Source organism: Octopus bimaculoides, chromosome 1 (assembly GCF_001194135.2).
Source record: "Octopus bimaculoides isolate UCB-OBI-ISO-001 chromosome 1, ASM119413v2, whole genome shotgun sequence".
Lineage (NCBI taxonomy): Eukaryota > Metazoa > Mollusca > Cephalopoda > Octopoda > Octopodidae > Octopus > Octopus bimaculoides.
The window spans coordinates 86,241,973-86,256,073 of record NC_068981.1 but is presented as its reverse complement, the minus strand read 5'-3'; the positions used below and the strand labels follow the sequence as shown (position 1 = coordinate 86,256,073).

General features: G+C 34.3%; 1 protein-coding gene across 2 annotated transcripts in view; it reads right to left on the bottom strand.

Moving 5' to 3' along the window:
- Nucleotides 1-14,101, bottom strand: part of LOC106884409 (uncharacterized) — a 38,783-nt gene that overhangs the window by 11,740 nt on the left and 12,942 nt on the right. The window contains exons 6-9 of one of the 2 annotated variants that reach the window (XM_014935774.2): nucleotides 12,720-12,917; nucleotides 9,416-9,589; nucleotides 8,242-8,392; nucleotides 1,465-1,638 (exon numbers count right to left, since the gene is read on the bottom strand). In XM_014935774.2, the coding sequence (XP_014791260.1) occupies nucleotides 1,465-1,638; nucleotides 8,242-8,392; nucleotides 9,416-9,589; nucleotides 12,720-12,917 (697 nt within the window). The remainder of the gene's footprint in view (nucleotides 1-1,464; nucleotides 1,639-8,241; nucleotides 8,393-9,415; nucleotides 9,590-12,719; nucleotides 12,918-14,101) is intronic. The other variant, XM_014935783.2, reaches the window with a different exon arrangement.

Here is a 14,101-nt window from a genome sequence, read left to right as displayed (position 1 = left end):
GGACATTGAATTATGATGAAGATATACACTGAATAATAGAATTAAAAAGCATTACTACATTTTAAGAATTTGTTTTTGATAATCTCTTTTTGTCTGAAGCAGCAGATTGCTGAAGTAGACATGTCTTTTTATCAGTAGAGTTTCACATAAGAATAAGAAAACCTTCTAGCAGTGTTTAACATCTAAATTTGGATCCATTTCAAAATGTTTACTTGTTTTTGTTTGAGAGTAGATTTAAATTGAAAAAACATGACTTCTCATTCTATTATAACAGAGTATATGATATCTTAAAAACATTACATCTTGTAATAGAATTAAAGTTCTAGCTATTTTTGGGAAGTCAAGAAATGATGCAACTTTGCTGTTTACATCACTAATAGTAGGCTGATGAGTGGTTGGGTTCAGATGCTTGGGTGTCCACATTAAAAAAAGATTTATTATTATTTAGCATTACTGATTCATACTTAGAAATGTTCCTATCCTATCTACACTTCTATAATATTACAGTAAAAGAAATGATAACTGTCCTCTTTGTTGCTCTTTAACTTTTGACATTTTAACTAAAAGCATTCTGACCTCAGGTTGCTTTTTTTACTATAAATATTGTTAGTTGATTTGGTAGACGGAAACTGAAAGAAGCCCGTCGTATATATGTATATATATATATGTGTGTGTGTTTGTGTGTGTATGTGTGTGTGTTTGTGTGTCTGTGTTTGTCCCCCCCCAAATCGCTTGACAACCGATGCTGGCGTGTTTAGGTCTCCGTAACTTAGTGGTTCGGCAAAATAGACCGATAGAATAAGTACTAGGCTTACAAAGAATAAGTCTTGGGGTCGATTTGCTCGACTAAAGGCGGTGCTCCAGCATGGCCGCAGTCAAATGACTGAAACAAGTAAAAGAGTAAAAGAGTAAAGAGTAAAGAGTAAGTATAGATACACTAAGGTCTTTCTTTAGTAATGAAAAATGTTGAATGCAATGTAGCTACTTCATATTTTACTGTAAAATATAAAATACTATGGTATTTGCAGATATTAGCTTATATTTATAGAATTATGTTTGTAAAATGATTATGTATTATGTAGATATTAGTTAATATTTTATTGCTTATGAACTGATGTTTACTGTTGATACTGCTGTCGCATGTTGCATTTAATTTTTCAACTTTGGTTGTGATGCACATTTGCTATATGAAGTATGAATAAAATTAAATGTAAAATTAATTTTAGAATATATTAGAGTTATCATGGTAAGATATCAGTAGTCCAACGTGTTAGTATGGAAAATACAAAGCTGCAAATTAATTCTCATGATTCACTTAAGAACTTTGCAAATTTTAATTTATTAATTTATGTTTTAAAAGAATCCTTGTTAGCTAGCAGCCATTAGATTCATCAAAATGTAAATTTGACCACCATACCGATGTGAATTACTATTGTACACATCGATAAAAAAAGGAAGCTTGACCTTTAGTGTCTTTGGGATTCCAAACTTGAGGCTGTAGAAAGTCCATTGATTCAGATCGAATGTCTAGATGGAGTTGTCTGGAAGGTTCTTTATCTGCATTCCTCATAACCTGCTTGTGCCGGCCATGATGCTTGATGGAGTGCAGTTCTAGTTGTGTTTTGTAAGTCCGTGCACCTGAAGCGGACACATAAAATTATGCATATATATATGTAAACATATGTATACACACATGTACACAAGTATGGACACACACATATGGACACATATAGTTTAGTATATGTTGGTATCTGTTCCCCCAAAAAGGGAATAAAGCTGGAAACCAAATTGAATTATTCTATTATAAACTAAATCTTGAATTAATTTGCATATTATTGCATCTTTGAAAATGAATATCCAAAACATAATATAAGCCAATCTACAAGATAGATTAACTACAATTGAAAACTTACTCTCTAATAACAATCAAATAGAGAGATAAATCTAAGACCATGCTATGATCACTTAAAAGAGTTTTCTCATTCAAATCCTTTTTATTAGATACAATATTATGATTACCTCTTCACAATAACCAAAGAACTGTTTCTCTAATCTATAGAACAAAGCAGATCACATATTGATTGAAAAAAATAAAATACTGAAATTACAAAAATAAGGTAATACTAATTTATGTAAAAATCACCTGCAAAAACTGATATGTACATAATAACCTAGTAAAAATAGTTTAATAAAAAAAAATATTTACCCCAGTCAATGGGAAACCAGCATAAACAAAATTGCTTAGAAAATTGTCTAGTACTGCCTTATCACAAATTGTTAACCCACTTGCCATTTAAAGGGCTAAACATTGGGTATAAACTTTGAGTAAATTTTATATGTTAACAAAAACGTTAGAATATACAAACAAAAGAATGTGACGATGTTTATGGTTGTAGAACTTAATAGAACAGAACTTTCCATGCTATTTTGTAATCTTGAAGATTTAACATGGTGAACAATATATATATCATTATGGTTATGTATCATGACAAGCTTACAAACCATGTACCTGCTTCAAACAAACATTTTGCCCCCAAGGTTTAAATTACACACACATGCATGCATGTGTGCACACACACATGCACACACGCATGTATGCAACATATGCACATGCACACACACACAAGCATACGTGCACGCATGCACACACACACACACACACACACACACACACACACTATTTCATACTCACATTTTTTAATGTTACTCTAAAATATCAGCACAAATTATGAAAAAGTATTTGATATACTAATAATGGAAAAAAATCTCCAAAAAATGTGACCAAAGAAAAATGTTACATAAATAGATGTATGATTAATATGCTTGCTGGTTTCAAGTTCAGTCTCACCACAAGAGCACCTTGGGATTTTACTATAGCCCTAGGCCAAACAATGCCTTGTGAGTGAATTTGGTACATGGAAGCCCATCATATGTGTCTTTGTGTGTTTTCCCCAATACTGCTTGATAATGGTATTGGTTTGTTTACATCCCTGTAACTCAGCAGTTTGATCCAAACAACCAATACAATAGGCACCAGACTTAAAAATAAGTAACAAAATCAATATGTTTGACTCAACCTTCAAGCATTGTGACCAGCATAGTCACAGTCCAGTGATAGAAACCAGTAAAAGATAATAGATAACTTTAGATAATTTTCAGAGAATTAAAAAATACTTTATTCTACATTAAAGATTAGGTAAGCTTGATCTTCAGTTGTTATCAGATGTAGACAGAGCACTAGATTGGATTTGAACTTGGAGCCTTTATTTCTAAACTTAAAGGTAGTAATGCTCACATCCACAACATGACCAGTGCATGTACATGCATCCATGAATAAAACATCTGATAATGATTGGAGAACAACCAATCAATATGTAATGAAAATTTTAAATATCTCTTATGTCTAAAGATGAATATAATAGTCTCAAAAACTATAATTGTATTAGAAATAACTCATCTAAAGCAAAACCGTGATGGCACCTGTGCCCAGCGTCGCCTTCTTGGCACTTGTACCGGTGGCACATGTAGAGACATTCGAGCGAGATCGTTGCCAGTGCTGCTGGACTGGCTCCTGTGCAGGTGGCACGTAAAATACACCATTTTGAGCGTGGTCGTTGCCAGTACCACCTGACTGGCCTTTGTGCTGATGGCACATAAAAGCACCCACTACACTCTCAGAGTGGTTGGTGTTAGGAAGGGCAACCAGCTGTAGAAACTCTGCCAAATCAGATTGGAGCCTGGTGTAGCCATCTGGTTCTCCAGTCCTCAGTCAAATTGTCCAACCCGTGCTAGCATGGAAAGCAGACGTTAAATGATGATGATGATGAATGTATTTAAACATGTAACCATGTTATATGAATGACATTCAAAAATAGCTTGTGGTCTACAAGTTAGGGTGTTTGACTCCCAGGCACTCATAAAGTAAGATCTTTATGATTGTCTTTTATTCAATCAGTTAAGATGAAGCATATAAAGATGTATACTATACTCAACATAAAAGTTTACAGCTAGGCTTGAACTAATGGTTATGGGATTTGTAGTTCAGTACCATAAATCTACAAGCATTTCTTTCTCTCTTCCCCTCCCTCACCTATCTCCCCCCCCCCTGTCTGCTCCCTCCTCCTCTTATACACAGAAAAATGTAATGTACATATAAAAGAGACAAAGTTAAAAATGCAATCTGTTTCCTGAGCTTCAAATATAGGAAATTTATTTCTAATTAATTGAACTGAATGAGTTGTCCGATAGATAGAAATGTAGGTGACAACAATTTCTCCCACCTATCAATTAACTTCTTATAAAAAAAGATTGTATACTATAAATGATTAATTTTGATTCAGCTATTGCATAGGTAAATCAATATATATATTGGTTCTATATTTAGAGCGCCATTATTCTGCCATCTTTTTGGATAGTTTTCAAAACCTTTAATGATGTTTATGTGGAAGTTGTTAACCCATTACCTACCAGTGATCTCATATGAGATCACTTAAAAATTACAAATTTCGTAATTATCTGCCAATATTTACACATATCTAACCTTTTTGCTATATCTACTAGGTATATTTCTCTGATATTCAAATGAGGTTTGCTAATTTTTCACCCAATATCTCGCTTATTTCTATTTAAAATGTTATTTTGATCATTCCAGCGTGCTTCTAAGGCTGTTTTATGCGAGAAATCAAAGTTTCATAAAAAAATTCCAGTTAATAGAATTATGAGAGGTAATGGATTAATAAGGGTCTGTTTCATTATTGAGATATATTTTCTTAAAATTCTCTTTTTACTGTTTCATTCTTTTCTACAGTATCACAACCATAACAACTACATTCCTCCCCTTTCACTGAAGAACGAGCATTTAACCTAACTGCTGGATAACCTACACTGTTTTTCTAATCTTTCTCCCTCTACTCCAATTACAGAACAAGAAGGAAAATTGCCTTTTTAGTTGTTTTAAAAGTAATTCATCCAGAAAGTTGGACACTCCAAAAAGAAACCACCAGTGTAGGCAACATGCTTTTTGTCCTCATGTTCATAAGACTTGGGTTCCATAAGTTGTAATGAAAGCAACTGAGTACTATAGGTGCAGGTGTGGCTGTGTGATAAGAAGCTTAATTCCCAATCACATGGTTCTAGGTTCAGTCCAACTGTGTGACACCTTGAGTGCATGTTTTCTACTATTAGCCTTGGGCTGACCAAAGCCTTGTGATTGGAATTGGTAGATGGAAACTGAAAGAAGCCTGTCATATATATATATATATATATATATATATATATATATATATATATATATATATATATATATATATATATATATGTATATAATCATGTGTGTGTGTCATTGTGTCTGTGTTTGTCCCCACCCCATTGCTTGACAACCGATTTTGGTGTGTTTACATACCCGTAACTTAGTGGTTCAGCCGAAGAGACTGACAGAATAAGTTCTACACTTACAAAGAATAAGTCCTGGGGTCCATTTCTTCGACTACTAAACCTATTAAGGCAGTGCTCCAGCATGGCCTCAGTCAAATGACTGAAACAAGTAAAAGAATAACAAGGAGATCAGCTTCTATGAATTTAAACTTAAAAGGCATAGAAAAAACTTTAAGTCCTGCAATATGGGATCACTTGTGTCAGTGGTTTCATAAATATTCTATTACACTCTGATGCTGGTTGACAATAGGATGGGCATCAGTTATAAAATCCCTGCCATTCTAACAAGACTGAAGAGATCTGTTATATGAGTAACACTTTAGAAGTAGAACCTGTACCAAGTGCACCATCATCGGTCACAACTTCCTTCTTTTCAGATCTTAATTTTAAGCCCCATATCTGTCTATGTGACGTGAAGGTTTAACTTAGCGTGTTTACCAGTTACAAAGAAGTTTAATTTTTTACTAGGGGAGGCAACTCTAGAGGCTTGTGTCAATGTTTATATTTTTACAAGGTTATATAAAGTTTATTTTTAGAATCAAGGGGAAATCACTCTGGAAATTTATTTGAAAAAAATTTATTACCAACTGTTTAAAATTCTGTGAAGAAATATTTTTCCTATGGGGGCTTAAGAAGAATTTTTAATACCTGAAGTAGATTTCAGGAGTCACAATCAGTCACACACACACTCTCTCTCACACACTCTCTCTCTCTCTCTCTCTCTCCCTCCCACTCCCTCTCCTTCTCTACCCTCTCTCCCTCTCCTTCTCTCCCTTCTCTCTCCTCTCTCCCTCTCTCCCCCTCTCTCTCCCCTCTCTCTCCCCTCTCTGTCTCCCCCCTCTCTCTCTCTCTCACACACACACACACACACGATGGTAGTCTTACATAGCCTGAGAAAGACAGTTATGCAATTTCTTGCTGAAAAACCTGCACAGACGATTTGATTATCATGATCAACTGTTTGTGCTCTATCTGTCCATCAAATTGACATTGCCAGAACAGGTGTGATGAAGTGCTTTGCTTAAGAACATAACACACCACTCAGTTCAAGATTGAAGTCATGGATCTTGTGATTGTGAATGCAACACCTTAACCACTAGGCCATGTGCCCTCATTCATACATACATACATACATACATACATACATACATACAGGCACATAAAATAATCTAGGGTAAGGAGGAAGATATCTACAAATGAGAAAGGAGTTAATTTGGAAGAAGTAATCTTCATATCTGGAGCAAAGGGGTGTGACTACAGCTATGTAAACAATAGTTATGCTGGAGTAATGAGTACATAGAAAAAACTAAATTATTTGAAGTGCATGCAAGGATTCCTAGAAATAGTGGCTAGCTTCCATTCTGAGGGGATCAAATTAGTAGTTGAGTAGAGTGTTCTGAAAACACAGTAGCCACAGTAAGAACAGGGTGATGAAGTACAGTGAGCTTTGCCAACAAAGACATTTTACTTTGAGAGAAGAGTAAATTGTATCAGACTTGTGTTCAGAATGTGATATTCTGGATGAGTGAAACATGGATGCTAAATGTTGAAGATAATCCCAGAATAGAAAGAAATGCAATGAATATGTTCCATTGAATGTGTAATGTAAGTGTACATGATGATGGAGGACAAATGAGCTAAGAAAAAGAAACTGGGTAGGAGAATAATCAGATGTAGGTGTGTAGGAGAGAAGACTTAACTGCTATGGACATGTGGTGCACGTGCAGGATGAGAACGAGATAAAGAAATGCCAAGCAAATATAGAGGGAAGAATCTGCAAAGACAAATGGACTCTGCAGTCCATTTGGGACAAACACTCAGACAGAAATACATAAACACACACACACGCACACACACACACATACACACACACACGCACCCACGCACGCACGCATGCACACACATACACACACACATCGACAAATGCACACATACCTTACCCCACCACACAAACTCACACACATTAGATGCAGGCATTCCCATATGGTTAAGAAGTGCACTTCTCAACCATGGTTACAGGTTCAGTCCCACTGTGCAGTAACCTTAGGCAAGTGTCTTCTACTATAGCCCCAGGCTTGCAAATGTGAGGGAAGTTGGCAGAGAGAAATTTAATGAAGCCTGTTGTGTATACAACTCCCCAAACACACATGAACATGCGTGTGTGTGAGTATGTATGCATGTGTGTGCATGTGTGCATGTGTATATGAAAGGGTATATGAAGTAAAAAAAAAACTTGATTGATAATTCATTAAAGAATAATCTCTTTTAGACACCAACTAAGATATTAGAAACCTTTGTGCTTGAAGTATTACATATCACATGGATACAAAAACATAGAGAGACAAATAAAACTGATGAACTATATATATATGATATTAGCTACAGTTAATACTTTCATCAAAATTATTTCTGAAGATTTTGAGTAGTCAAAGAAAAAGTTCCTGAAACAAAGTTTTGTAAACTATATTTCTTTCCTGTTTCTTATATTTCAGTCAGGACAAATAGAAATCAATGGAAAAAAAAAAAGAAGCTTCTTACATTTAAAGAACATTTTATTGTTGTAAGAGGATATAAATGTGTTACAGAAAATGACATAATTAAACTGAATCCAATAACTTTACTGATGATATGTGCAAGATATTTAAATATATTTGATACATTTTAAAAAAAGAAATTATATGTGCACTAATCGTGATATTTAACATAAAAGCAAATCAAGAACTAATATGCATGCATAAGAGCAATAATAATAATAAAATATATAAATTTATTAATAACAATTTAGTTCTATATACTTTGAAGTCTTACCTGACACCGAAGAGATCGGTAATTTCTCCACCCCAAATCCACTAAAAGATCCTGAGCAAGTGAATACTGTTGGCACATATTCTATGTGTTCCCAATGTTTCTCAAGTGCGGGTCCCCAATCAGCTTCAGATTCACAAAGGAACCGTATTCTCTGTTGTAGTGTAGTTATTGCAAAGATATTACAAGGTATTTTGTCCATGTATAGAATAAGGTTAAATTATTTGTGAATGAGAAAACATTTACAGATCATGTCTCAGATGTATGGCAAATGTAAACATTATGTTTATCTTTTTATTTTAATTTGTGAGCAATAGAAATACATTTTATAAAAACAACAGCTACTGGTTACATAAAATACTACAAAGTGTTCAGATGAAATTACTTTATATACAAAAATTATTGATTTCTAACTTATGGCTCAAGGCTATACATTTTGGGTCAGGGTACAGTTAAAGTAACTTTGGTAGGGATCAGATTTAGAACTCAAAGAATCATAGCTAAATACTACAGGAATTTTGTCTGATGTTTTACTGATTCTGGAAAACCATTGCAATTACTTTTACAAGTAGGAGGTTCAATTGGATGCTAGTATTGCAGGTGCTGACACGATAATGCACCAGCTCCAGTATTTGATCCTCAGCAGAGGGGAGGTTAGGAAAAAGGCCAAACTTGCTATCTTCAGTTTGGTTTTTGTGTCTATGGTCATGAATATTGGGTAAAGACTAACAGAGTACAATCATGAATACAAACAGCTGAAATGGGGTTTGTCTGCAGGATTTCTTGGAAATCAGGATGTCTCTCCATGTTGAGCTGATACTTCTCTGCATCGAGAGGTTGCAGCTCTGGTACTATGAACATGTGATAAGAATGTTGTAGGAAGGAATTGCAAAACAGATTCTTCATGTCAAGCCAACTGGCAGGAGACCTAGGGACAGACCAAGAATAAGATGGCTGGGTAATATCCGAAGTCTCAGATGGTCATCCAGCTGGAAAGTGTAATGATGGTTACTTCTGATAGGATCTTATGATGGAGGTGATTGAGGGCTCTCATGACCCTCATTGCAGAAATAATGGGCAAAAAAAAAAAAAAAAGAATGGAATACTTAGTATAATGATTAAAATATAAAAAGAAAGAAAAGAATGAAAAATAAGCAAAGCAACAAATTTAACATACCTCTTTGAATGTTCCTTCAGCATAAATTAATTTGGTAATTATACAGAATGGGATTGAAATTACAGGAACTGACATGATAAAAAATGCTGCTATATCTGACCAGTATGGATAGGCTGATGACACGAATTTTTCAGCTAGGGGTTTGTAATCTACTACAGAGAAGATGAGCACAAACTGTTGGAAGTAGAGTTAAAAAAAGGGAAAAAAATAATCATGCATTTTGATATGGTATTTTATTTGGTATTATTGTCATTTACTGCATAAGTGAATTAACTTTCATTTGAACTAATGTTCGTTTGAATTAGTTAATTTTGATATCTATATCACAGAGGCACAGACGTGACTGTGTTGCTAAGTAGACTGTATCCCAACCATGTGGTCTCAAGTTCAGTCCTAGTGTGCAACACCTTAGGCATATGTCTTCTACTGTAGCCTAGGATTGACCAAAGTCTTGTGAGTCGATTTGGTCGAGAAACTGAAAGAAGTCTTTATATATATAGGCACAGGTGTGGCTATGTGGTAAGAAGCCCGTTGTATATATATATAGTTCAAATTTACAGAAAATAAAAGATGAAGACAGGTAAAGGAATGACAAGTAGGTGTATTAGTTTAACTATGTGTTTGTGTTTTTGTGTCTGTGTCTGTCTCCCTATCACTGGTTGACAACCGATGTTGGTGTGTTTACGTCCTTGTAACTTAATAGTTCAGCAAAAGATACTGTTAGAATAAGTACTAGGCTTAAGAAATAAATCCTGGGGTTGATTTGTTCAATTAAAAAACCCTTCAAAATGGCACTCCAGCATGGCCACAGCCAAATGACTGAAACAAGTAAAAAACTGTGATGATGATGATGATAACAACGACGACGACAATTTCACCTATGCTGAAATTTACCATGGTGGAATATACCATGGTGGAATTTACCTATGGTGAAATTTACCTGGTGGAATTTTCCATGGTGGAATTTTCCATGGTGGAATTTACCAGTCACCATATATATATATATATATATTGGGTTGTCTGGAAAGTTCTGAGTGTTTTTTAACATGCAAAAGAGATATAAATAATTGATCTTTCAATAAATTTTTTGCAATGGAATAATTTCCATTATCATTAATGAACTTTGCTCATCTATCAGACAATTTAAATATTCCATCAGCATAAAATTTGGCTGGTATTGAAGAAAAAAGTTATCTGGATGCATTTTGATTCCATCGAAATCATTAGATATTTTTCCTTGCAATGAATTCTCTAGAGACAAAAACAAGTGGTAGTCAGATGATGCAATATCAGGAGAATATGATGGATGGTGTAAGAGACCCCAGCCAAGTTCATGTAATTTTGGGTGGCCAAAGACGTGGTCGGGCATTGTCTTTTTGGAACACTACCTCTTTCCTGTTGGCAGTCTCCAGCCTCAATTCTTTGATTTCTTTTGTTCAAATTAGCCAGCTGACAATAGTACACATCAGAGTTAATGGCCTGGTTTTGTGGGAAAAGCTTATAATAATGCCTTTATGATCCCACCAAACACAAAGCATAGCTTTTTTTAGTATGGATATTGGTCTTTGGTTGCTGTTTTGAGGGATCCTTATGCAAACTCTAGGATCTTTTACATACTACATTTTCGTACACAATCCATTTTTCATCTCCAGTCCCAAGTTGTTTGAAAAAAAAGGCATACTTTCATTCTGTCTCAAAAGCATATTACAAATGGAATACCAGTCTAAGCAATTCTTTTCTGAGAATTTGTGAGGGACCTACACATTTTAGTGAGAAATGTATCCTAGCTTCACTAGGTATTTATGAACTATACATTTAGAAACTTCCAACTCCTCTGCAAGTTCTCAAAATATTGTGATATTTGAGTTTCCTTTGATTTTTGCCTTCAAAATATCTTCTTCCAATTTTCAAGGTCTTCCACTGTGATTATCATATTTCAAGCTATACTCTCCAGCTTTAAATTTTGCAGACCACCTTTGAACAGTTGATTCACCTGCAGCATCATCACCATAAACTTCACAAATGTTTTTGCAAGTCTTTGCAACATCTCCTCCATTTTTAAAAAAAGAAAATCATTACAATGTGAATATGAAATTTTTGGTTGTCCATTTCAAATGTCAATAAAGGGTAACTGGAATGAAAGATAAATCTATTTTTTTAGTCAGGAACAAAGAAGAGATGCATTACCACTTCAAGCAATGCCAAAGTTTTAACTGTGTTATGTTTCACATGTATTCAATGAAGCATTAAAAGATTTAGCTTAAAAATGCTCAGAACTTTCCGGACAACCTAATATATATGTCTGTCTGTCTGTCTCTATTTTATCTATGTATGATATTCAAAATTGATTATCTGAAGATATGGTTTTGTTAACAAGTGTAAAAGGCCCATATCACAGCTTATTAAATATATCTGAAATTAATTTAAAATAGTGAAATACTGAAATAATGGCAAATAATGAAAAAACTCCTTTTTGTATTATTCACATTTTTATACACTGTTTTCTGATAAACCAAGGAGGGATGGAATTGTGTGCAAAGATACAATTTAGCGTTGACAATCACTGCAGCAACTGTCACAGAATAAATTACCATCAAGTATAGAGAAACATTATAGAAGGACAGGGTAACATTATTAATTGGAGATGTTGGGAAAGTGAAAGGGGAGAGTAAAGTATAGTATCAGAATAAAACAGGGGACATTAAGCAAAGTTAAGGGAAGTGAAGACATTTATGAACAAGACAGAGAAAAATGAACAACTAAAAGAAAGTAGCAACTGAAAAATGAAAAGGAAAAAGTGAAAAGTTGAGACAGTGTAAAAGGGTTAGATTTTAATAGATTACATGAACTGTTAGGAAATTCTCCAAGAAGAAATCTTTTTTTACATTCCCCTTGCAAAAAAAAAAAAAAAAGATTCCAAAAAACACTCTTTTGAGACGATGCAGAAATTATCAAGATTTTTTTAAAAAAATTCCCCCCCAAAATTCCAAAATATTCTCCAGGAGTTCTCTATGAATCTTGGAGTATTTAAAAAAATTTAAAGCTTCAGATTCAGTACTCATGAATTTTCAAGGAATTAAACATTAGTTTAGAGGAAAATTAATGAAATTTATCACTAAAACATTGTAACTTGGGTTAATTATGACATATTACATCAGACCAAGTTAATACTTGGCTGACTAAAACAATATTATTCTTATCTCAGTTAAATATTTATCTGAAAAGAAAACAACAAAATTACACACTTAAAATACAACCATTAAGATATACTAGAAAATAAATAGAAATAAATACGTATACTAACCAGAAGTATGGTAGGGGAAACACCCATCCACAATATTCGCCAAAACCAGCTGACTTTGTGTTGAATCATATGTGTGATATTTGCACAAAACCGTTTTACTCCGTAAACCCATGCAATTGCTACACACATACAGATACCTATAATCATCACAGGGAATCCTGTACACTCGTCCATCAGTTGTAAAATATAAAGTCCTCCCTGAAAATTGAATCAATATAATTTAAGCAAAGTTAAAATAAATTTAGTAAACTTATCATTCATATATATATATATAAATGAATAAATATGAATGTGTATATATATATGGTGAATGCTGCCATAATCCTTGCCTTCAGTTCATCTTTGGTATTGCAAGGAGTTTTGTTGGTCTCTCACACAACTGTGCCCCACAAATAATAATGAAGGGGGTTGCAGTTTGGGGAGTTAGGTAGCCAGATGTTAGGGGTGATGTGGTTGCAGAAATTGTCTGACAGCCATGACTGGGTTCTCTTGTGTGGCATGGTGCAAAGTCCTGTTGCCAGACTGCCTTCCTCCAGCTGTTATACATGGAGGAGGATCTGTGATGATCTGGGTGGGGAGCTATATCTTGGAAATCCACCAGCCCAATGGTTTCCCTTCATGGCAGAATTAATAGTCAAGACTATTTAAGCATTTTATCTGATCAAATTCATCCTATGGTTGCGGAACTGTTTCTGGAGGGAAACACAATCTTTCAGGATGATAATGCACCAATTCACACAGCTAAAGTTGTTACTGAATGGCACAAGGAACATTCTAGTGAAGTTGAACTTCTTATCTGGCCACCACAGTCCTCAGATCTTAATATCATTGAACATTTATGGTGCATTTTAGAAAAAGAAGTAAGGAGTTGATATCCTTCACAGTCATCACTACAAGAACTGGAGACTGTTTTAGCTGAAAAATGTACAAATAATCCTTTCGACACAATTCAAACTTTGTATGAGTCCACACCTCGTAGAATTCCAGCTGTAATTACTGCCAAAGGTGGTGCTACCCCATATTATAATAAATTTGTTTGAAATTTTTAGGTGTTTCCATTATTTTGTCCAATTCCTGTATATTAGTTCATACTTATTTTTACGGAGGAGGCTGGTTCGCTGGTGTAAAGGTAACACACTTAGTCATGTTAATAAAGGGATGTGGGTTTAAGTCCCATGTGGATAAGAAAGCCTTCTTTTTTCTGTCAAGAGCTTATGTGCCCAGTTATTAGACTATTTTCCTTAGTCATTGCATGGTGATCGGCAAAAGCTTTGAGCTTATATAAAAATACCTTTATTATTATTTACAGGATTGTAAAATACAGCGCCGTATAGCAAAACTATTCGCACTGAAAGCATATATATATATATATAATATATATA